The 26,614-nt window shown below is 45.8% G+C and overlaps 1 protein-coding gene across 3 annotated transcripts in view; it reads left to right on the plus strand.

Annotated features, from left to right (window-relative positions):
* Positions 1-12,720: 12,720 nt before the first annotated feature.
* Positions 12,721-26,614, plus strand: part of ASAP2 (ArfGAP with SH3 domain, ankyrin repeat and PH domain 2) — a 136,275-nt gene continuing 122,381 nt past the window's right edge. The window contains exon 1 of one of the 3 annotated variants that reach the window (XM_083178529.1): positions 12,721-13,257. In XM_083178529.1, coding sequence (XP_083034655.1) covers positions 13,132-13,257 — 126 coding nt within the window. In that variant the 5' untranslated portion in view covers positions 12,721-13,131. The remainder of the gene's footprint in view (positions 13,258-26,614) is intronic. The other 2 variants (XM_083178528.1, XM_083178527.1) reach the window with 2 other exon arrangements.

Here is a 26,614-nt window from a genome sequence, read left to right on the forward strand (position 1 = left end):
TAATATTTGTTGACCAACGCTGTTTAACCCTTGCAGAACACCAGCTACTTATTCAAAATGATGATTCTGGGACCCATGCCCATTTTTGTGCCTATTTTCTGCCCAAATCATTGTTGGTCAAAATAAATTGCAAGTGGGTCATATGTAGGCAACCCCCCTGTGCGGGTTTCCAGTGTAATATTTTTTGACCAACGCTGTTTAACCCTTGCAGAACACCAGCTACTTATTCAAAATGATGATTCTGGGACCCATGCCCACTTTACTGCCCTATTTCTGCCCAAATCCTTGTTGGTCAAAAGAAATGGCAAGTGGGTCATATGTATCTGACCCCCCTGTGTGGATTCCAAGTGTAAGATTTTTTGACCAATGCTGTTTAACCCTTGCAGAACACCAGCTACTTATTCAAAATGATGATTCTGGGACCCATGCCCATTTTTATGCCCATTTTCTGCCCAAATCATTGTTGGTCAAAAGAAATTGCAAGTGGGTCATATGTAAGTTACCCCCCTGTGTGGATTTCAAGTGTAAAATTTTTTGACCAACACTGTTTAACCCTTGCAGGACACCAGCTACTTATTCAAAATTATGATTCTGGGACCCATGCCCACTTTACTGCCCTATTTCTGCCCAAATCCTTGTTGGTCAAAAGAAATGGCAAGTGGGTCATATGTATCTGACCCCCCTGTGTGGATTCCAAGTGTAAGATTTTTTGACCAACGCTGTTTAACCCTTGCAGGACACCAGCTACTTATTCAAAAGGATGACATCTGGGACCTATGCCCACTTTACTGCCCTATTTCTGCCCAAATCCTTGTTGGTCAAAAGAAATGGCAAGTGGGTCATATATAAGTGACCCCCCTGTGCGGGTTTCCAGTGTAACATTTTTTGACCAACGCTGTTTAACCCTTGCAGGACACCAGCTACTTATTCAAAATGATGACATCTGGGACCTATGCCCACTTTACTGCCCTATTTCTGCCCAAATCCTTGTTGGTCAAAAGAAATGGCAAGTGGGTGATATGTAAGTGACCCCCTAGTGCGGGTTTTCAGTGTAATATTTGTTGACCAACGCTGTTTAACCCTTGAAGAACACCAGCTACTTATTCAAAATGATGATTCTGGGACCCATGCCCATTTTTGTGCCCATTTTCTGCCCAAATCATTGTTGGTCAAAAGAAATTGCAAGTGGGTCATATGTAGGCAACCCCCCTGTGTGGATTCCAAGTGTAACATTTTTTGACCAACGCTGTTTAACCCTTGCAGGACACCAGCTACTTATTCAAAATGATGACATCTGGGACCTATGCCCACTTTACTGCCCTATTTCTGCCCAAATCCTTGTTGGTCAAAAGAAATGGCAAGTGGGTCATATGTAAGTGACCCCCCTGTGCGGGTTTCCAGTGTAATATTTTTTGACCAACGCTGTTTAACCCTTGCAGGACACCAGCTACTTATTCAAAATGATGATTCTGGGACCCATGCCCATTTTCTGCCCAAATCATTGTTGGTCAAAAGAAATTGCAAGTGGGTCATATGTAAGTGACCCCCCTGTGCGGGTTTCCAGTGTAATATTTTTTGACCAACGCTGTTTAACCTTTGCAGAACACCAGCTACTTATTCAAAATGATGATTCTGGGACCCATGAAAATTTTTGTGCCCATTTTCTGCCCAAATCATTGTTGGTCAAAATAAATTGCAAGTGGGTCATATGTAGGCAACCCCCCTCTGCGGGTTTCCAGTGTAATATTTTTTGACCAACGCTGTTTAACCCTTGCAGGACACCAGCTACTTATTCAAAATGATGACATCTGGGACCTATGCCCACTTTACTGCCCTATTTCTGCCCAAATCCTCGTTGGTCAAAAGAAATGGCAAGTGGGTCATATGTAAGTGACCCCCTAGTGCGGGTTTTCAGTGTAATATTTTTTGACCAACGCTGTTTAACCCTTGCAGAACACCAGCTACTTATTCAAAATGATGATTCTGGGACCCATGCCCATTTTTATGCCCATTTTCTGCCCAAATCATTGTTGGTCAAAAGAAATTGCAAGTGGGTCATATGTAGGCAACCCCCCTGTGTGGATTCCAAGTGTAACATTTTTTGCCCAACGCTGTTTAACCCTTGCAGGACACCAGCTACTTATTCAAAATGATGACATCTGGGACCCATACCCACTTTACTGCCCTATTTCTGCCCAAATCCTTGTTGGTCAAAAGAAATGGCAAGTGGGTCATATGTATCTGACCCCCCTGTGTGGATTCCAAGTGTAACATTTTTTGACCAACGCTGTTTAACCCTTGCAGGACACCAGCTACTTATTCAAAATGATGACATCTGGGATCTATGCCCACTTTACTGCCCTATTTCTGCCCAAATCCTTGTTGGTCAAAAGAAATGGCAAGTGGGTCATATATAAGTGACCCCCCTGTGCGGGTTTCCAGTGTAACATTTTTTGACCAACGCTGTTAAACCCTTGCAGGACACCAGCTACTTATTCAAAATGATGACATCTGGGACCTATGCCCACTTTACTGCCCTATTTCTGCCCAAATCCTTGTTGGTCAAAAGAAATGGCAAGTGGATGATATGTAAGTGACCCCCTAGTGCGGGTTTTCAGTGTAATATTTGTTGACCAACGCTGTTTAACCCTTGCAGAACACCAGCTACTTATTCAAAATGATGATTCTGGGACCCATACCCATTTTTGTGCCCATTTTCTGCCCAAATCATTGTTGGTCAAAATAAATTGCAAGTGGGTCATATGTAGGCAACCCCCCTGTGCGGGTTTCCAGTGTAATATTTTTTGACCAACGCTGTTTAACCCTTGCAGAACACCAGCTCCTTATTCAAAATGATGATTCTGGGACCCATGCCCACTTTACTGCCCTATTTCTGCACAAATTCTTGTTGGTCAAAAGAAATGGCAAGTGGGTCATATGTAAGTGACCCCCCTGTGCGGGTTTCCAGTGTAATATTTTTTGACCAACGCTGTTTAACCCTTGCAGGACACCAGCTACTTATTCAAAATGATGATTCTGGGACCCATGCCCACTTTACTGCCCTATTTCTGCCCAAATCCTTGTTGGTCAAAAGAAATGGCAAGTGGGTCATATGTATCTGACCCCCCTGTGTGGATTCCAAGTGTAACATTTTTTGACCAACGCTGTTTAACCCTTGCAGGACACCAGCTACTTATTCAAAATGATGACATCTGGGACCTATGCCCACTTTACTGCCCTATTTCTGCCCAAATCCTTGTTGGTCAAAAGAAATGGCAAGTGGGTCATATGTAAGTTACCCCCCTGTGCGGGTTTCCAGTGTAATATTTTTGACCAACGCTGTTTAACCTTTGCAGGACACCAGCTACTTATTCAAAATGATGATTCTGGGACCCCTGCCCACTGTACTGCCCTATTTCTGCCCAAATCCTTGTTGGTCAAAAGAAATGGCAAGTGGGTCATATGTATCTGACCCCCCTGCGTGGATTCCAAGTGTAACATTTTTTGACCAACGCTGTTTAACCCTTGCAGGACTCCAGCTACTTATTCAAAATGATGACATCTGGGACCTATGCCCACTTTACTGCCCTATTTCTGCCCAAATCCTTGTTGGTCAAAAGAAATGGCAAGTGGGTGATATGTAAGTGACCCCCTAGTGCGGGTTTTCAGTGTAATATTTGTTGACCAACGCTGTTTAACCCTTGCAGAACACCAGCTACTTATTCAAAATGATGATTCTGGGACCCATGCCCATTTTTGTGCCCATTTTCTGCTTAAATCATTGTTGGTCAAAAGAAATTGCAAGTGGGTCATATGTAGGCAACCTCCCTGTGTGGGTTTCAAGTGTAATATGTTTTGACCAACGCTGTTTAACCCTTGCAGGACTCCAGCCACTTATTCAAAATGATGACATCTGGGACCTATGCCCACTTTAGTGCCCTATTTCTGCCCAAATCCTTGTTGGTCAAAAGAAATGGCAAGTGGGTCATATGTAAGTGACCCCCATGTGCGGGTTTCCAGTGTAATATTTTTTGACCAACGCTGTTTAACCCTTGCAGGACACCAGCTACTTATTCAAAATGATATCTGGGACCCATGCCCATTTTTGTGCCCATTTTCTGCCCAAATCATTGTTGGTCAAAAGAAATTGCAAGTGGGTCATATGTAGGCAAACCCCTTGTGTTGATTTCTGCAGTCAAATTAGTGGTCCAAGATTCATAAACCCTTGTAAAAGTGATTGTCCTGAATAAGAAGCTGGAGCTCGAATAAGAAGCTGGAGCTCGAATAAGAAGCCAACTTCAGCCTCGTACATTTGGGACATAAAACTCGTGGAAAACTCAACCTTGCCATTCTCGACCTATTGCTTGTCGAGCTTCCAACCCTATGATCTGTGGACTTTCAGTGGTCGACCTAAATTGGGACCACCCAATAAACCATTCGTCCACTTGTCGAAACAATACCACGTTTATATGCTGCAATTTGCCAGGCTGAATGGGGCAATACACGATACTAGACACCTATCCCATTGCTTTTAGCAGTTCAGTGTATCCCCATACAAAAGTTGCAATTCCCACTTCACAGGCTGCAATTTCCAACACTTTTTTATTCCTAAAACTTCATGACAGACAGTCACTCTGCACACCTGAGGAAATGATCTGGGGGAAAAAAAACAAAAAAAACGTCATAGCCCGCCCCCTCCCTCTAGGCCTGTCAGCCACAGAGTACGGCCGGGCATTGTTCCTGTGCGTGCGCCAATAAAGTTTATTCAAAGGAAACGGACTTTGCTCTGGAAATTAACCCCTCCCGTGCTGGCCCGGAATACATAGAGCAGGGCGGCAATGACGCCCCCCGGCCGCCGGATACGGCACTGACTGCATGCTGGTGCGGTCTGGGAGGGAAGACAGAGCTGCACATGAAATGGGAGGAGGGGAGGGCGGGAGTGTGACAGGTGTCAGCGGGCGGGAGCGCTGGAGCGAGGACATCAGTCACGTCTTCTAGTGCTGTGGTGGGAGGATGTGGGGTATCCCAGTACACTACTGATATTAGGAGAGAGGTGTGGTCATACTGGGAGAGAGGTGTGGTTGAGGAGTGGTTATGTTGGGAGAGAGCAGAGTAGTAGTTATATCCCTTTCACACTTGCAAGCCGAGTTCTAAGTTCTGGCTGCGAACCGGCTTGCAAGTGCTTTCACACTGGCCACCCGACCCAGAATGAAGTCGGGTGGGTGGCGTCATGTGGAGGCCGGGGCGGCGCTGGGAGATGTCAGCACCTCCCAGCGCCGCATTTTCACTGCAGTGAACGGGGTCTGGGTCACGCTGACCCGGAATACCCGTTCACACTCACCGTATCCTGTGTCGATTCCGGAATCTACCCAGGTCAGGACCTGGGTAGAAATCCCGGAATACTGAACACGGGATGCGGTGACAAGACCCTTTTACACTGAGCTAAATCCCGGGTTGATGCGCGTTCATGTGCAAAAACCCGGGCTATTTTTGCAAGTGTGAAAGGGGTATTATACTCTTGGGTTGACACGGTATAGAGAGGAGTTATACTCATACTTGCCTACCTGACCCTCTCCATGAGGGAGAAAATGCTCTGTTCCTGGACTTCCCTGGTAATGTATGATTGCCATCACCTGTGGGGAGCCAGGTAATTGATAAGAAAGGTGTTTCACTACAGGTGATGGCAATCATACATTTGATTTCCAGGGAAGCCCAGGAACAGAGAATTGTCTCCCTCACGGAGAGGTTATACTGGGATAGAGGAGCGTTTTGAGCCCCCTAATGGTCGCTGGTCGGAGGAACCATTAGGGGGCTGAAAACGGGAGTGCGCACCCCACACTCCAATCTCTGTCAATATGGTCGCTCAGCGACCATATTGCTAACGATAAGTGTACCGTGTGTACACAGCTTTACTGTATACTTGGTTAGAGAAGTAGTTATACTGGGTTAGAGGAGTAGTAATACTGGGGTAGAGGTGTTACTGTATACTGGGGTGGAGGAGTGGTTATACAGGGATAGAGGTGTTAGTACTATATACTTGGTTAGAGGAGTAGTTATACTGGGTTAGAGGAGCAGTCATACTGGGTTAGAGGTTTTACTGTATACTGGTTTAGAGGAGTAGTTATACTGGGTTAGAGGTGTTAGGTGTTACTGTATACTGGGTAGAGGAGTAGTTATACTGGGATAGAGGTGTTATTGTATACTGGGCTAGAGGAGTAGTTATACTGGGTTAGAGGTGTTTGTACTGTATACTGGGTTAGAGGAGTAGTTATACTGGGTTAGAGGAGTGGTTATACTGGGTTAGAGGAGTAGTTATACTGGGTTAGAGGAGTGGTTATACTGGGTTAGAGGAGTAGTTATACTGGGTTTGAGCAGTAGTTATATTGGGGTAGAGGTGTTATTGTATACTGGGCTAGAGGAGTGGTTATACTGGGTTAGAGGAGCGGTTATACTGGGTTAGAGGAGCGGTTATACTGGGTTAGCTGAGTAGTTATACTGGGTTAGAGCAGTAGTTATACTGGGATAGAGCCAGGTGTTATTGTATACTGGGCTAGAGGAGTGGTTATACTGGGTTAGAGGAGCGGTTATACTGGGTTAGAGCAGTAGTTATACTGGGATAAAGGTATTATTGTATACTGGTTTGAGGAGTGGTTATACTGGGTTAGAGGAGTAGTTATACTGGGTTAGAGGTGTTACTGTGTTAGAGGAGTAGTTATACTGGGTTAGAGGTGTTACTGTATACTCGGTTAGAGAAGTAGTTATACTGGGTTAGAGGAGTAGTTATACTGGGTTAGAGGTGTTACTGTATACTCAGTTAGAGGAGTAGTTATACTGGGTTAGAGGTGTTACTGTATACTCGGTTAGAGGAGTAGTTATACTGGGTTAGAGGTGTTAGGTGTTACTGTATACTGGGTTAGAGGAGTGGTAATACTGGGATAGAGGTGTTAGGTGTTACTGTATACTGGGTAGAGGAGTAGTTATACTGGGTTAGAGGTGTTACTGTATACTGGGTAGAGGAGTAGTTATACTGGGATAGAGGTGTTATTGTATACTGGGCTAGAGGAGTAGTTATACTGGGTTAGAGGTGTTTGTACTGTATACTGGGTTAGAGGAGTAGTTATACTGGGTTAGAGGAGTGGTTATACTGGGTTAGAGGAGTAGTTATACTGGGTTTGAGCAGTAGTTATACTGGGATAGAGGTGTTATTGTATACTGGGCTAGAGGAGCGGTTATACTGGGTTAGAGGAGCGGTTATACTGGGTTAGCTGAGTAGTTATACTGGGTTAGAGCAGTAGTTATACTGGGATAGAGGTGTTATTGTATACTGGGCTAGAGGAGTGGTTATACTGGGTTAGAGGAGCGGTTATACTGGGTTAGAGCAGTAGTTATACTGGGATAAAGGTATTATTGTATACTGGTTTGAGGAGTGGTTATACTGGGTTAGAGGAGTAGTTATACTGGGTTAGAGGTGTTACTGTGTTAGAGGAGTAGTTATACTGGGTTAGAGGTGTTACTGTATACTCGGTTAGAGAAGTAGTTATACTGGGTTAGAGGAGTAGTTATACTGGGTTAGAGGTGTTACTGTATACTCGGTTAGAGGAGTAGTTATACTGGGTTAGAGGTGTTGCTACTGTATAGTCATTCACCCTGAACCCTCTCTCCTTTTCTCCTCCTTTGAGTCTCACTCTATCCGTCTATACTACCCCTACCACCTCCGTGTTGCTGCAATCTACCGCCCCCCTGGCCCTATCTCCCAATTTCTTGACAACTTCGCCGCCTGGCTCCCACACTTCCTCTCCTCTGACCTGCCATCTGTCATTCTTGGTGACTTTAACATCCCCTTGGATAAACCCGCTGATCCTGGCACCTCCAAACTCCTCTCTCTCTGCTCCTCTCTTGGCCTATCTCAGTGGACTACCTCTCCCACCCACATCCAAGGACACTCCCTCGATCTCGTCTTCTCTCGCTCTTGTTCCCTTACTGACTACACTATCTCGGCTTTTCCTCTTTCTGACCATCACCTCATCTCCTTCTCCCTCACTGCTTCCCCCTCTCCCACTCCCCCTCCCAAGCGCATTGTCTCACGGCATAACGTCAACACACTTGATCTTGCTGCCTTCTCTAACACGCTGTGTCCTCTTCTCGCCCCAATCACCACCATGTCCTGCCCGAACCTCGCCGCCTCCTTCTATAATGACACCCTATCTTCGACATTGGACTCTGCCTGCCCTCCATCCTCTATCCCCCTTCGATGCTCCAACCCCCAACCGTGGCACTCGCCTATCACCCGATTCCTTAAAAAGTGCTCTCGCACTGCTGAGCGCTTCTGGAAGAAATCACGCTCCCTCGCGGATTATCTCCATTTCAAATTCATTCTTTCCTCCTTCAGCTCTGCCCTTGCTCTGGCCAAGGAATCCTACTTTAAGTCCCTCATCCTTTCCCAATCATCCAATCCCCGCAGGCTCTTCGCCACCTTCAACTCCTTGCTCTCCCCCCCTCCTCCAGCTCTTCCGTCCTCCATCGTAGCCGCTGATTTTGCTACCTACTTTTCAACCAAAATCTCCTCTCTCAGGACTGCCATCACTGCTGCCATGACCCCACCCTCTCCCTCCTCCCCTCCTACATCCCCACTCCCCTCCTTCCAACCCCTGTCCTCATTTTACCCCACCACTGCTGCTGAAGTCCACTCTATCCTTCAATCCGCTTCTCCCTCCACCTGCCCGCTTGATCCTATCCCCTCCAATATTATCCGTCGTCTCAGTCCGTCAGTCTGCTCTCACCTGGCTCACCTGTTTAATCTTTCCCTATCCTCTGGGATCTTCCCTTCCTCCTTCAAACACGCTCTTGTCTCCCCAATTCTCAAAAAAACAAATCTGGACCCCAACTCCCCATCCAACTACAGGCCCATCTCCCTCCTCCCTTTTGCCTCCAAACTCCTAGAACGTCTGACCTATAATCGTCTCCTAAACCACCTTACTGCTAACTCCATTCTCGACCCCCTCCAATCCGGGTTCCGCCCTTTACATTCCACTGAAACTGCCCTGACCAAAGTCACTAACGATCTAATATCGGCTAAATCCAAAGGCCTCTTCTCTATCCTCATCCAGCTTGATCTGTCAGCTGCCTTTGACACTGTTGACCACCCTCTCCTGCTCAACACACTCCGCTCCTTTGGCATCACTGGCACGGTATTCTCCTGGTTCACCTCATACCTCTCCGATCGCTCCTTCTCCGTCTCCACTCCGAGCTCCTCCTCTCCTACTACCCCGCAGCCAGTCGGTGTTCCCCAAGGGTCTGTCCTTGGCCCTCTCCTCTTCTCTCTCTACACCACCTCTCTGGGCACTCTCATCAGCTCCTATGGTTTTCATTACCACCTTTATGCTGATGATACCCTAATCTATCTCTCTTCCCCCGATCTATCCCCATCACTCCTGTCCAAGGTCTCTGAATGCCTCACAGCCATCTCAGCCTGGATGACCCAACGCTTCCTGAAGCTAAACATGGCTAAAACTGAACTTCTAATCTTCCATCCCCCGAACATCCCCTCTTCTCCCACTATCTCCATCAGTATTGGTGAAACCGAGATCACCTCCACCGACCAAACGCGCTGCCTTGGTGTCATCATTGACTCCTCCCTCTCTTTCACCCCCCACATTCGTGCTCTCTCACAGTCTTGCCGCTTTCACCTACGCAACATCTCACGCATCAGACCATTCCTCTCCACTGACGCGACCAAAATTCTCATTCACTCTCTTGTCATCTCCCGCCTTGACTACTGCAACATCCTTCTCTCCGGGCTACCTCTCACCCGCCTCGCACCTCTCCAATCCATTCTTAACGCTGCTGCTAGGCTCATCTTCCTCTCCCGCCGCTCTACCTCCGCCTCCCCCCTCTGTCTATCTCTTCACTGGCTCCCCATTCCTTTCCGAGTTCTCTTTAAACTCCTCACCACCACCTACAAAGCTCTCTCCTCCTCCACCGCTCCTTACCCCTCTTCACTGATCTCTATCCACACTCCCTCCCGTCCTCTTCGCTCCATCGCTGACCGCCGACTGACCTCTCACCTAATCACCTCCTCCCACTCCCGTGTCCAAGACTTCTCTCGCGCTGCCCCCCTGCACTGGAACAACCTCCCGCCACCCATCAGGCTTTCTGATTCCCTTACCTCCTTCAAGCGCTCCCTCAAAACCCACTTTTTTCGACTAGCCTATCCCTCCTCCTAACCTCTTTTGATCCTCTTATCCTGCCTCCGTTCCCCTCCGTTCCTACTTATCCTATTGTTTTTCGTTCGTCCACCCACCTATTTTTAGTATGTTAACTCTTATGAGTAGGGCCCTCCTTCCTCACGTACTCACCCTACCTCTTTACCTCACCTGTGTTCCTGTCCTGTTCTTCCCTTCCTCTACTTCATCTTTAGTCTCCTTGACAATTTTGACACCTACTTCTGAACTGATGCTGATTTTAGTTCTACCAGCTATACCCCCATTTATACTGTATTTTTCAACACACCCTGTACGTTACCTCGTCATTTTTTTTGTTTGCTATGTACGGCGCTGCGGACACTTTGCGGCGCCCTATAAATAAACGTACTACTACTACTACTATAGTGAGATAGAGGAGTGGTTATACTGGGATAAAGGTATTATTGTATACTGGTTTGAGGAGTGGTTATACTGGGTTAGAGGAGTAGTTATACTGGGTTAGAGGTGTTACTGTGTTAGAGGAGTAGTTATACTGGGTTAGAGGTGTTACTGTATACTCGGTTAGAGAAGTAGTTATACTGGGTTAGAGGAGTAGTTATACTGGGTTAGAGGTGTTACTGTATACTCGGTTAGAGGAGTAGTTATACTGGGTTAGAGGTGTTGCTACTGTATAGTGAGATAGAGGAGTGGTTATACTGGGATAGATGTGTTAGTACCGTATACTGGGATAGAGGTGTTAGTACTGTATACTGGGTTAGAGGAGTGGTAATACTGGGATAGAGGTGTTAGTACTGTATACTGTAGGGCTGGGCAACACCGGCCCTCCAGATGTTAATGAACTACACATCCCATGATGATTTGCATTAGTTTTGCTATGTGGCCATGCTGGTAATGCTGGGAAAGAGGAGTAGTCACAGGGGGTTTGAATCTGGGTTAGATGAGTGGTTATACTGGGATAGAGGTGTTAGTACCGTATACTGGGATAGAGGTGTTAGTACCGTATACTGGGATAGAGGTGTTAGTACTGTATACTGGGTTAGAGGAGTGGTAATACTGGGATAGAGGTGTTAGTACTGTATACTGGGATAGAGGAGTGGTTATACTGGGATAGAGGTGTTAGTACTGTATACTGGGAAAGAGGAATAGTCAGGGCCGCCGACAGGGGGGTGCCAGGGGTACAGCTGCCCACACTGCCCCCCCACCCATAAAAATCCCCCCACAGTGCAGCCTGCAGAGCGCCGAGCCTAGGATACAGAGGGGCTCGGCGGTCTGCAGGCTGCACTGTGCAGTGAGTGCTCCGAGTCCCGGAGGGAGAAGATGCTGCGCCGCCGCCGCTGGTAAGTAATAGTAATTGGGGGGTGCTGGCTCTGGGAAATTTATACTGGGATGGAGGTGTTGGTAGTGTATACTGGGATAGATCAGGATTATACTGGGCAGGGCAGCCATGGGGGGAGGGGCAGACAGAAAGGTGGCCCAGGACTCGAGTTTATGAAGTATAATTTGTCCTAACCAAAGATCACATTTCACATGTAGAGGTGGAGTAGTGCGGCCAGAGCTGCAGGGGTATGGGTCACTGGGTCGACCACAGCAAGGACGACATGCACTGATGGTCGACATGACCTTAGGTCTACACATGAAAAGGTCGACATGGCTGTAGGTCGACATTCAAAGGTCGACATGGGGTTTTCTTTTTTTTTTTTGTCCCGGATGTCGCCTGGCTCGCTGCGCTTCGGGCACGGTGCCTGTCTACGCTCGGCACACTATTCTATTCTCCCTCCATGCCCTTGTGGATGGTAGTGTGTACAATACCACCTGTCGGCTCATGTCGCTTTAAAATAAAATGTGAAAAAAACCATGTCGACCTACAGCCATGTTGACTTCAGTGGTCGACCCAATGCATGTCAACCAGCTGCTGCAGATATTGGTCTCATCAGGCATTCAAGAAAGGGGGCCCTGCCTGATTTGTCAGTCCCGGGCCCCACAATTTCTGATGGCAGCCCTGATACTGGGATAGAGAAGTAGTCACACCGAGGTTGATAATGGGTTAGAGGAGTTATAAATGGGAAAATAAATGAATCGTTACATTCAGGTTGCGGCTGATGCTGAGAAAGGGGAGTGGTTATACTGGGAGAGAGGCGTGGTTACACTGGGGCTGATACTTGAGATAGGACTGATTATATTGGGAGAGGCGTGGTTACACTGGGGCTGATGCCGGGGGGAGAGGAGTGGTTACACCGAGGCTTATGCCGGGAGAGAGGAGTGGTTATACTGGGAAAGGCGTGGTTACACCGGGGCTAATGCAAGGAGAGAGGAGTGGTTATACTGGGAGAGGAGTGGTTACACCGAGGCTTATGCCGGGAGAGAGGAGTGGTTATATTGGGAGAGGAGTGGTTACACAGGGAGAGGAGGGGTTACACTGAGGCTTATGCTTGGAGAGAGGCGTGGTTATACTGGGAGAGGAGTGGTTACACCGGGGATAATGCCTGGAGAGAGGAGTGGTTAAACTGGGTTTGACACTGGAGGAGAGGAGTGATTATACTGGGAGAGAGGAGTGGTTACATCGAGGCCGATGCTGGGAGAGAGGAGTGGTTAAACTGGGTCTGACACTGGGAGAGAGGAGTGATTATACTGGGAGAGAGGAGTGGTGACACTGGGAGGTGCACCCAGCAGCCACTACCCTACTCCGGGGATCTCAGAGACTCATGGAGCGGCTGCTGCTGGGGAGGCAGCTCGGGCACCTCATCTGACTTCCATGTAACTGGTGTGAGTGCGGCTGCAGAGTGCCAGCTGCCTGTGCTGTCGGTGCAGTCCGTGTGCCCGCTGTATGCCAGTGATCAGGGCGCCTCTGCTTTGTGTGCCCGGCCAGTGTATGTGCATGTAGCTTGGCACCCCTGTGTGCATAGGTGTGACCCCCCACCTCTCCTTCATCATGCCGGATCAGATCAGTGTGTCGGAATTTATAGCAGAGACCAATGAGGATTACAAGTCACCCACCGCCTCTAACTTCACCACCAGGCTGAGCCAGTGCAGGACCACAGTGGCAGCCATTGAGGAGGTAAGCCACCCAGCCCTGAGACCAAGCTCTGGGAACTCTCTGGCTGTTGGACTCACTGTCGTACAAGCCTCCAAATGTCACTGACTTTATGGTATATAAATAGTAGGTATGGGCACAGCTGGCAGTAAAATGTGGGTGAGACACTGGTTGCAGTTTAGAGGGTGAGGTTTGCAAACAACCCAGGTATAGATCATATAACATTCCTAAGTTGGAAAAATTGTCATTCACTGTACCAAATACATAAGGGTCGTGCAAGAGGAACAAAAAGTCACCAAGGACCTGTTGAAATAGGTTTTATATACAATGTTTTAAAAGGCTTATCCTATTTCTCTGTGTAGTTCTCACTGTGACCATGTAGGTCATATCCTCATCTCTAGCAGGTCCTGTTAATGTAGTGTGTACTAGGGACTGTAAGTTCTTGCTGAAACCTGTCCCAGAAAAGCCTTGGAGCGTTGGGAGTTTGCTGGCCACTGTGGTGAGAATGTTATAAGGGATGTGAGCAAAATATTCTCTATGATTCCGCATTTCTGTGCAAATATTCATGTTTCTCCGGCATAATTTGTTCTCAAGTATAGTCTAATTTCTCATGCCATGCACCAAATGCTAATTGTGCTGGCCATACACCGAATGCGAATCGTTTGGATGTATGACAGCGCTGAAGGTTACCTTTCAGTGTATACAGTATGAACGATAATCGTTCAACACATGATAACATGTTCTGCTGATTCCATGCAGTGGCCGGTGCATTGTGACCACACCGCGTTCCGGGTATGGAGGCACAGCTGTTTCTGGGCATCACTCAATGCGATAGATATTCTGTGCAGCACATAATATCCTGAGATGCGAGATTCGACCAACGTACCCGTGCCTCGCATCGGGCGACTCGTGGGATTTGTCGGTGCAGTTTATCGAAATGGCACAATTGTACCTGAGATCTCACAAGTGCATGGGCACCATACAATGTCTAAGATGGGAGTTCTATTGAAAATGAGACGTTGCCCATAGCAACCAATCAGATTATTTTTATTATTTTCTAGATCAGTGGTTCTCAACCTCGGTCCTCAGGACCCCCCCAACAGTGCACGTTTTCCCGGTCTCCACAGAATCACAGGTGAAATAATTAGCTCCACCTGTGATCTTTTAAAATGTGTCAGTGAGTAATGCGTGCACCTGCCGGGTGACCTGGAAAACATGCACTGTTGGGGGGGGTCCTGAGAACCGAGGCTGAGAACCACTGTTCTAGAAGGTGCTAAATAAGAAGTAGATTCTGATTGGTTGCCTATAGCAACATTCCATCTTCAATACGACTCCCATCTTGATCATTTTACTCCTGAGTATCTATAACTCACGTATAGGGGAACAGGTTGACACAATTGAAGGGTGTCCTGCCAGCCACAAAATAATTTATGTGTTACTACGGAAACTTTCTGATGAATATGTTGGAGAACATTTTTTTATTGCATGTCTTATGAACTTTTATTTTCAAGAATAACTTGTGGATACAAACTATAAAAAAAACAAACCCTGCTGTAATATCGAAAAAATATGAAAACAATATAAATATACATGTACACTTTGGTTTGCTTGTGAGTCGGTGTGCCTTAGAATGTGCTTGATCCATTTACAAGGTAGTAGTGCGGGTTGTCGCTGAGAAAAGAGATGTGTGCATTGTTGTACCACCTGGCATACCACTGAGGATTACGGCACTTTCCTAGCTGGTAATATGATGTACAGTGTTGCACGCTGCTGACAAAACAGGCAGTAGTGTTTCTGATTCATGTCAGTGGATTAGGACGTTTATGCTTTAATAACGGTGGTAGCCTTGACATAGATTAGCGTACATGGAATTGTTCCGATCCGAACATAGCAAAAACTTGACCTCCATGACAATAAGCATTGAAAAGCTTTCAAGGTCTCCTTGTTTGCCAGAATGTACCACAAAACCTGTAATTCTGTAAATGCTAATAATGAAGTCTGCCTTTTATATTGCATTTCTTTAGTTTTCTCATTTCAAAAGTGATGTGCCTTCTGTTCAAGGTCTGCGCTCGCTGTAGTCATCTATTGATGTAAGTGCCGCTTCTTAAAGATGATTACTGAGCATTTGTTATGATTTGGTAAATGTTCTCATTTGATTAGGGGGCGATTAAATTAGTTGTGATGTCCGCGATGTGTGCCTTGGTAATGTCGCAGTGAAGACAGCATTCATGGTGTTTCCTCGTATTCCGTAGCAAAAATGAATGGGGTTGCGGGTACGCTATATGGCGCATGTGTGCGTGACTGCGTATAGCTGTGACATTAAATTATGCTTGAAGTTATCTAAACTATATATGTCACTTTAAATTACATTATTCCATAACATCAAACTCCTGGAAGTAAGTATTGATCGATTGCTTAGATTCATTCATTCATTAATTCATTCATATATCTTAATACTCCTTTTTTATCTCTTAATTCCTAAAGCCCCAAACACACTAGACAAGATAGTAAAAGATATCGCACATAAGGTCCCTTCTGAGTGATATCTTTTAGTATCTTGTCTTGTGAGCGCACTCAATATCATTGACGATGCGTGTTCTTGTGCATTTTTAACATCCCCCTCCCTCATCTGAACGTATGAGGAAGGACCTTGTTAACGAGGGTTGCATTATGGCCGTCGCTCCCTCCCCGCCGGTGCTAGGTCCCCGCTGCCGCCCAAATCAGTTTTGGCAGGGATCTGGTAGTTTGTATATAGGGCTTAAATGTTACAAACTACATTTCATCTCTTCGGAATCTAGATTGGTACATACTGTACTGGTTATCCAGTCTGTTGTATGATCCTCATAGTATACACTAATCAGCCATAACATTACCCCACCTACTTAGTATTGTGTAGATCCCCTTGTTCCACCGAGCCACCTCTGAGCCATTGAGACAATGACTCAACAAGACCTCTGATACTGGCACCAAGATGTTGGGTGCAGATCCTTTCAGTCCTGTAAGTTGCAAGGTGGTTCTCCATGACTCATACTCGTTTTTCTAGCACATTCCATAGATACGCCATCGAATTGAGATATTCGTTTTGGAGGCCATGTAAACACCTTGAGCTCTTGTTGTGTTTCTCAAACCTGAAGAACCTCTGTGGCGTAGCAGGGGACATTATCCTGCTAAAAAAGGCCACTGCCACCAGGGAATACTGTTGTCATGAAAAGGAGTAATTGGTCTGCACAATGTTAATGAAGTAACATCCACCTGAATGTCAGGACCCAAGGTTTCCTAGCAGAACATTGCCCAGAACATCACACTGCCTCCGCCAGCTTGCCGCTTTTCCCATAGTGCATCCTGGTGCCATCTCTTTCCTAGGTAAATGAGGCAGACACACCAGGCCTTCCGCGGGGAGGGTCAGGAGTGTCTAAACCCAGACGTTTTATCACAGAGGATAGCTCTTATAGGGCAGGATGTATTAAGTGCAGCGCATATGTATTAAAATATGCGCCTAGCATCGCAGTGCGGTGACGGAGGCCCCCCACGATACCTGTGAGGTGGTGTGCTGAGGGTCTCCGTCACCTCCCTGGGCGCCTCCTCCCCTCACGCCGGGAAGCCCATAGACTTCCATAGGGTAGGCTTCCAAAGGTGGCGATACCGTGCCTGACAAAAACAGGGCGACAGGGTGTTAGTACATTTGGAAATGCGTTAAAACCCCCGAAAACTTCGCTTAGTACGGGAGAGTTGTCATCTGCGATTCTAATCACATTTCTAGGTATATATCAGATTTATTAACGCTGGTATGTACCCAAGTGGCATGATAAATGGCATGGCCGATGTGATGTTTACTACATCTCGTCTAGAAGCATAGTTGAGTTGCATATCACTAACAAATTATGCAGCGGCTTACAAAGAATACTGACTCATTCATGTTAGTCTCTGCCCGACTAGACTCGAACACACACTAGATTCAATTTTGTGATCTTTCTAGTAAACCTTGTTTGTTATTTTTCTTTTCTTTGTGGTTTAATTTGATGTAGCATGGCACTCTTCTGTTAATAATACATATGCCATTTATTTGTGTTCCTATACAATGGTTCTCCTGTGCGGTTGTAAAATCCCAATGTCCCCAGGCACTCCATGCAAGTCAGTATCAGCTGAACATGCTATTGATATTTCCTAATTCATGATCAGGTATTTCCCATCTTCATTTGACGCTTGCAATATGGCACTTAGGCCCTGTTTGAATAATCTAAATAATGTAAAATGTTCATATATAGACTGACACATTGTGTCCCTATTTACATTATTAATGAGATGGAACAAAAATACATTACACTGATGTTCATATTGAAGCCTATGTATTTATATTATAACCAGCTATCCTTATAGCACATACTGGCCTGGAGCCAATGGACCTACCAGTATATTTTTGGTGTGTGGGAGGAAACCGGAGTACCCAGAGAAAACCCACGCAAGTACAGGGAGAATATACAAACTCCACACAGTTAGGGCCATGGTGGTGCTCGTACCTATGACCAACAATACTGCTCATTTGAATAGGTTTGTATGAGTATAGTAAGAGAGCAGGTGCACCATACAGTCATTACAATTATAATGTAATAATTATATATAATGTACAAACTTTTGGCATAAAATTGGCGAATATTATGAGCCTACCCACCAAGTGTCAAGGTATCCTCTTCGGGTAGGTTCCTTTCATTATAGGGGCACAGGGCACCTAAGCGACTTGAGTCCTATTGGAGAAAGAGCGCTATATAAGTAAAATATTATTGGTAGTAGTAGTACTACCTATGGGCACCACACAAATAAACCGTACTATACTAATGAAATGAGCAGCACTGTCTCAGCTAGGTAGCACATCCCATCATAAGTAGGTAGGGTGTGCAGTCCAGGAGCAAAACATGTTATAATGCAAGATGTGCAAATACCTTCTATTGCTTCTGCATGCAGGGTAAATAATAACTACAGTACTTTTACATGTAGCCTACAATAGCTGAACAGCTTTATTTTTACATTGCAACTTAGAGCCCCCCCCCCCCCCTGATATGATACATTGCAGGGGCAACGAGCTGTGACAAATATTCATGGTTGCCCAGTACGATCTTCGACTGCGATGCGAGGCACACAGGAATGTGCCTCACATCGCAATTACAGGCAAATTATATGCGATGTGTCATTTTTTATGCGATCCTTCTCAGCAATGTGTTGGAATCGCATAAAAAGTGGCCATATATAACTAGTGGATGGCAGCCTTTCCCAAATGGTTGATTCTTATTTTTTTTCCATTTTGGTTCCTTGAATCAGCCCTATAGTGTGTACACATGACGTACAAGCTGAATACATCTGCTGCAGCCTACGTTAACCTTTCTGGCTGTTTCTGGTCTTCTGCTGCTCCAAAAGTTGTTTATCAGGTTCGTCATGGTAGTGATGTATTGTATACATTAAATGCAAATCTCTGTCCAGGCGTGTCCTCCATCTAGATCCTCATAACACTGAGTGTTGAACACCGCACATGTATGCCAAACAGGAGATTTCCATAAGGAAGCCACTTGATTAACTACAGATGCATTAGAAATTACAAGCAGTAAAGCACGTGTACATGGCGGCCGGTGACAAATGCCTGCTGCGTGTTGGTTTTGTCTTTGGCAGACTAGTATAGGGGCATGCACCTCTGCCGGCTCATTGCTTCGTAGAATAATATATATTCATATTTACTAATATAACCAATAAAAAAAATGTGGAACAAATTGGGCCCTGTCTAGTGCGCTGTTGTGAAAATCCCCCCAAAAATCTGAGGTCAATTCAATTAGACATACACACTGAGCGTCTTTCCCCCTGCCCGGTGCCATCAGCAGGGAGAGGACAGCTTTGCATAGAGCAGCGCTATGCAAAGCCGCTTATCTGCTGATATTGCATCGCATCGCATCGCATGCAATATAGTGGCATACAATTCATGCAATGCGATTTTTTCATTCTAAAGACCCAATTTTTTATTGTAAAGTCACCCATGGGTGATTTCCTACCCCCACTATCCAACTACGCATGGAGTTGATTTTATATAGTGTGGCGAGCTCAGCGAGCCACCGAGCCCGAAGCGTGGCGAGCGGCTGCGGATTACTTTACATGTATTCTACGTCCCCTCGCGGGGCTTGCTGCACTCGCCACGCTTCGGGCTCGGTGGCACGCTGCGCTCACCACACTATATAAAATCAACTCCATGCATAGTTGGATAGTGGGGGTAGGAAAATCACCCATGGGTGACTTTACAATTAAAAATCTGGTCTTTACAATGAAAAAATCGTGGTAGTGGCATGCAATGAAAAAATCGGGCGCCCAGATAATACACAAGTACCCAACTGCCCACCCCCCATCTTAGTCATATTCCCAAATCACGGTACACACTACGGACCCCAACACAAATACCTAAACACAGCACACCCTGCTTTCCCCCCTGTCATTCTATCCCCAAATCATGTTACACCCTGCTCCATATCATATCCCCACACAAGAGTACACCATGCCCAGTCACATCAGCACATCCCCAAACCACAGTGCCCCCTGTTCCCCACATTATTAGATCCCAAACCACGGTACTCCCTGCATCCCAGGGCCGGATTAAGGACCTCATGGTCCTAGAGGTGGCTGAAAATGTTCATGGGCCCATTATGAGACGTGAAGGTTAGTACAATGCCATTTAAGCATGTATACACTATAAGCTCCAATGTATATAAAAGTACAAACATTGCATAATTATGTGGAAAATAGAAATTGAATAATACTTGAGATTTATTGGAAACCATGTGGCCAGCTGGTGTCTGTCTGGTGGTCATCATGCTGTCACGGTGATGGGCCTATTGTAATGTGGAGGCCTGGACCTGCAGCTACACACGCGCACACACACACACACACACACACACACACACACACACACACACACACACACACCTACCTTCATCATCATTATCATCACACTTCTTCCCTAAAAACACACACCATCATCATCATCATCATCATATACCCAAACCACAGTACAACCTGATTTAACTTGTCATCTTATTGTGAGACTAAAGGGGGGTATTCAATGTCAGGGGCACGGCTGTCGAGCTAGCTTGACTGGAGCTCGGCAGTCGGGATTCAATGTCCCAAGCGGCAAGAAGGGGGCGTGGCCGCAAGCTGAATGCCGGAAATAGTCGAGCTCCGGCCGGGATCTCGACTATTTTTGGCTTTTCTCGGCAGAACGAGAGATGTCTGGCTCCTTCTGCCGAGAACCCCTGTTCAATGCTGTCGGGGAAGATGGCTGCGGGAGCACGACAAACATTGAATACCCCCCTAAATCAGGGCACAAACTAAGCAATATTTCGTCCAAACCAGCGGATCAGACCAATATATCGGGCATATCCTATAGTGTGTACCCACTATGTTACTGAAGATGCGCTCTCCCACGATTCATCAGTGACATCCATGTCGTTAGCTAGGGCCATCCAGCCAACTGCTGCCGATATTTATTTGGTCCCGATGGCAAGCTGGGTACATATCTTACATGTGTATCCAGCTAAAATCAGTATAATAAAAAAAAAAAAAAAATATATATATATATATATATATATGTGTTCACTTTAATGTGTCATGGGAAAGGGTTAAACCATCCCAGTCCTTTCCCCTGTGGTGGATGTCATGTGACATTGTGCTTTTGCTTCTTTATCTAAGAATTCTATAGAATGAACTTGACAGCAGATATAACGTCTGCCAGAGATTGTGTTTCCTTGTATTGGTGTGCTGTATATGTGCATATAAATAAGCATATAGGGGGTATCCAATTATCCACCCGGTAAACCATTGGGAGTGGAAAATGGATGTTTTTTTTGAATATTTTTCCAGAATATTCACTAATTGTTTTTATCAGGCTGTCCAATTGGATTGACTGATAAAAGACACATTATGCACAAAAGCACACAAGTTTAGTGATACCTATGTATTTTTGCCAGACCGCAGACCTGTTTTGGGGGATATTGCTTCGCCCGCAAAACAAATCCCTGATAAGCTATGGCAATGCGCCGGCTTATCAGGGCTAATTGGCTGTGGCTTGGTGGCACTGCATGCGAAGATGAAGGACCCCTTCTGTACATGCTCACAGAGGGCCCTGCACGTGCACAGAGGGCCCTGCACTATTGTTCCTAGCTGCGTCCTAGGAAGCAGATTCAAATCCTCTCAGCACACATTGGCACACAAGCAGTCTGCTCAGATCCTTGTAAGAGGCTAGGAAATCTCGGACACTGCCCCACCCCAACCCTCCGACTGCATCCGACATTCATGCATGCGCCGAACATATCGAACATCTGCACTTTGCCCATCAGGACGCAGGTCCTTCAGGATCTGAATTAGCCCCTATGTGCTTAATAGCAAAATATAAGTTAATATAAATACTGGGAGACAGTCTTTTTGATACAAAAGACAAGTTTAAAATTAAACTTAAACTTGGGAGGTCGGCAAAATCCTACACGTTAAATATCCCTGACCCACAGATTCAAGAATTTGTGGGTTGGAATCGACAAATCAAAGATTTCCACCATTTTGGCTTTTGCGGATGACTCAGGCCCTTTTTCTGGTTCACTCGGAAAGGCAAATTCCTTCTCAAATGGACAAAACCATGTGCACTGCAGGTGGGGCAGATGTAACTTGTGCCGAGAGAATTAGATTTGGGTAAGTTATTTTGTTTCTGTGCAGGGAATATATTGAATGCTTTATTTTTACACTGCAATATAGATCTCACTTTGAAGTAAAACCCCACCCAAATCTACCTCTCTCTGCACATGTTACATCTGCCCCCTGCAGTGCACCTGGATTTGTCCATTTGAGACTGATTTTTGCCTTTGCAAGTGAACCAGAATAACCCCCTCAATGCAGTCATCTTTTAAAATTGGGGAATTACCTTGATAAATGCCTGAATCATAGGCCCTTATGATTTGTTATTTGTAGGACACCATTTTTTATTACTAATCTACTACTATAATTTACTAATAAAGGGATACAAAATAATGGCATTATATCTAGCAGATATTTTATTAACATATATATCTACACATCATAACGTTAACTGGGTTGTTCATTTCTTCTCCCTGAGTGGGGTGCATCAGGCATTGCTTTACACATAGGAGGTGACTCAGGTTGGTTTACAAAAGCAAACTCCTTTAATGGCCAAAACCATGTGCAATGCAGGTGGGGCAGATGTAACATGTGCAGAGAGAGTTAAGGTGCCCATACACTTGTCTGATTTGGGCCGATTTTGCCCAATCCAGACGTATCGGGACGAGAAATCAGGCCAAATTGGGTGTGTTTGACTTCCCTCCGACCCGATGCGCGGTCTGAGCGCATCAGGTCAGAGTAGGGAGGCTGATGCAGTTTATTGCATGTAAAAATGGCACATCGAGGGAGCTGCTGGGGGGCTCTCAAGGGCAAACTGGTTGGACTAGTGTATGGAGGCCTTTACATTTGGTGAGTTATTTTGTTTCTGTGCAGAGTGAATACTTTCTGCTGTATTCTTACACTGCAATTTAGATTCAGTTTCAACACACCCCACCCAAATGTAACTCTCTGCACATGTTACTTTAGCCCCATCATAGGGGGTGGGCCTAAGGACATGTCCGTCAGCTGCTGTACTTCCTGAGGCAGTAGATAACTAGAAGGATATTAGAAAGTGATCCTGGTGCCCACCACAAGTCTGTGATCTTCTAGGCAGCCTTCGCTTTGTACAATTAGCAGATAGCCAAATAAGTGTGTAACGTTTCTGCCCCCCCCAAAAATAAATAAATGATTTTCTGAGTGGAGTGCCTTTACTCTGTATATACTATAAATAGCATCTCATTATTCCAGCTGTGATTGTATATAGTGCAGTACAATCTCATAGCAACAATTCATGTTTCTAGTAACTACACACACAATAGCTAGCATCTGATTGGTTGATATTACACTACTACTCCTTTTAGAAGACCTAATAAATCCCCCCCATTAATTAGTGGGCGGAGCTGGGTCCCCACAGAACAGGCTGCTGATGTCACATCCTCATGCGGGAACACTGTGATGTCACATACAATTCATTTTTAAATACATTGCAGCTGGTGCTAATCCGTTACATGTATATATAAAGATTTGGGGTTATTCAGGGAAGTATTGTTCTCTATAGGTCACTGTTGCAGCGCAGCAGGCAACATCGTAAATTACCCCCCATCCCTTTTGTGGTGAGGATTTAGTACATTCACTTCAGCAGTGACAGGGGCCTATTGAAGGCAAAGTGGTCGCAGTCTTGGCATGCAGTCAGTCTGGCTTCACCACAAAATAACCCCAACCCGCATGCTGCAAACACTGAGCATGGTCTTTAAAACTAGGAAATGGATCATTATGGATCCTAATGCCACATTGAGAGCTCTATAACCACACTTTGTCATCTTTTATAATATCAATGTGTGGACATCAAAAGATGAGTGCTGGACGGCATGAGATGTGAAGAGCATTGTCCCAGCAGGGAGAGAGCAGGGCAGATGTCTCACAGGGCGGCTCTGTTCATATACAGCAGAGATTCAGCTCATTCTAGTCCCTGAGGCAGCTGGCTGCAATACTCTGCCACAGAATGCCGCACTGTTCACATACACAGCATCGGAATGAGACAAAGCTGCACAACAATTGTATTGATGGTATTGGTCAAAAGGGACTCAGTCTAATTATTGGGGTTTCTGTGAGTCTGAAATAAATACAATTGAAGGGACAGTTTACTAACATTGCACTTAGGAAGTCATTTCACACTGAAGGGTAAACGTAGGAAGCTTGGAGAAATGGTATCTATCCCCATAGGGCTATTTCACACACTCCGGGTTTGACTGGAAGGCAATTGCTGGACAAACTTTGTCCGGTTTTTGCCTGACAGTTGTTCCTTTCACATGAGCCAGTGCTGTGCAAATTTGGGGGTGGGAACTACAGTGATGTCACTTTGGGGGTGGGGAGAGATAAATCCTCACACCAAACGACCGGTGTGTGAAATGCCGCCATCGCCCTCCGCACACACCGACCTATAAGGACGGGTTGTTCCAGCAGCTGTCCTTTTCAGTGGTTAGATACTGCTGCAACCTGGGTGACCGTCCCGTGTGAAAGGACTTCTATGCACGGCACGGTCTTTGGCCATGCAGAGTTTCGCCACCCGGCATCAGCTGTAGTGTGTGAAATAGCCCATACTAAGGGCCAGATTTATTAAGCTCGGTGAAGTGATAAAGTGTCTGGTTTTTATCACTGACCAATCAGCTCCTAACTGAAGTTACAGGCTTTGTTTGAAAAATGACAGGTAAGAGCTGATTCAGAGCTGATTGCTGATCAGAGAATTAGCAGAACAAGTGATTATGGAATGATTACGCATTTGTACCCTATGCATCACGCTTGGGTAAGGGGATATAATGTCTGAATATTTTTATGGAAAGTAAAAGCAAAAGGGCTGGACTTAACTCACAGGAATCCGGCGTTTGGGAGTTGTAACTGCCCGCTTTCAGGGAGTGTCTGAAAAAAATGCAGACGTGCCCAGGCCTTATAAGGGTGGGGTTTGTGACGTCAACAGCGGCCTCGATCAGCCTCCCTCTGTCGCAGGTGACCAGTAGGGTAGGATTACTAACATTTGCATAATTTACTGGTTCGGGAATTGTGTATAGTTCTGCTAGTGGATCGTGAATAGTAATCCATTATCAATTCACTCGTAAATTTACACAGGGCGGGTGTTCACTCTGTCTGGGCGGCTATCTACTTAGGTCTGAATCGGGCCCATTATGTGCCAAGGGGCAGGAAGAGTAGAAAGGCAGCACCTCATTACGGGGAGGTGGGTGATACAACATCCAAATTTAGTGAATGGATAGTGACCTGGTATTGGCAGCTATTGACCAGATGCAGGAGACATAGTAGCGACTGTTGCATCTCTAGAATAGAAGCTGTATAATCGGGAGACTTGCTGTGCTTGGTCACAGGTGTGTTACAATGCAGAGCTGGCCAAACCATAGAACAGAGTCGCTGCTGCGGATAAGAGATATTTGATAAACTACTGTACAGTTCTTACATCAGCGGAAAGCTGCGGATATGCAAAATGACCAAGTGTGTGTATGCATGATCTATATCAGGCCATAAATGCCTACCCTCCTACATTCTGCAGGAGACTCCCTGAAATAGCAGCAATCTCCCTCTCTCCCTCATTAGTCTTGCAATCTCCCTCATGTCACCTAGCCCACATTACACTGTTATATATTTGGGGGAAAAAGGAATGAGACCGATACATTTACATGGAATCATCAGCGCCATTTCCCAGCACTTTACCAAGTATAGTAGCTCTTACTAACTGCTTTGGGGCTCATCTACATTTGTATATAAGTCATTTTACAAGATTCCTCTCAGATGTAGCAGTACACACCCACGCTTCTAGGTGCCACGTTCACAATCTCTCTTCACAATCTCTCCATATATGGAGATAGACACGCCCTTTAAGTGGAGCATGTCACGCCCCTCAATGGGGCACTGTGCAAAATTCTGCTACCAACTATAATCTCCCTGAAACTAGTTTTCAAAGGTAGGCAAGTATCTATATAATGGAATGTAACTGCAACTTTCTCATTTCCAGGCATGGTCCAAGAATTTAAAGTTTTGTCCCTTTTCCTTCATGCTCTAGGAGTTAGAAACCAACTACCTGTGTAACAGCAGTGCAATATCAAAGTCAGTAATGTTATTATGGGGATAGTAGTTCTCCAAGGTTCGCTAAGACATAGTTGGGGGTAACTTGTGTAGGGGTACAGGTGGTATATGGTCATCGGGACTACCACTGAAGGCCAACATGGCTTAGGTCGACAGCGTTGGAAGGTTGACACAAACATTAGTTTGACAATGGCTAGGTCAACATGAGTTTTTCACGCTTTTTTTTTTTTTGAGCCGACATGTGCCGACAGGTGGTATTTCGTGCCCTACTATCCACTAGGGTGTGGAGGGAGAATAGAAGAGTGTGCCGAGCGTAGCCAGGCACCGTGCCCAAAGTACAGCGAGTGCAGCGAGTCATGCCGGGGGACACGGTGCATGATACGGTGTTCATGACAAATATTTTGACATTCGGGACAAAAAGAGTAAAACTGATATCGACCTTTTGACTGTCAACCTAGCCATTGTTAACGTAATGTTTGTGTCGACCTTCCAAACGTCGCCCATGAGTATGTTGGCTGAATTCATGTGTGGACCTAAGCCATGTGGACGTGTGGTCGACGCAATGTATTTCAACCTAATATGTGTGGACACGGTGACACATACCCATACATACTCTACAGCAGTGTGTGCCTGGAATATGTGTCATCACTCAGATCAGCAT

This window comes from Crinia signifera, chromosome 3, assembly GCF_055691185.1.
Source record: "Crinia signifera chromosome 3, ASM5569118v1, whole genome shotgun sequence".
NCBI lineage: Eukaryota > Metazoa > Chordata > Amphibia > Anura > Myobatrachidae > Crinia > Crinia signifera.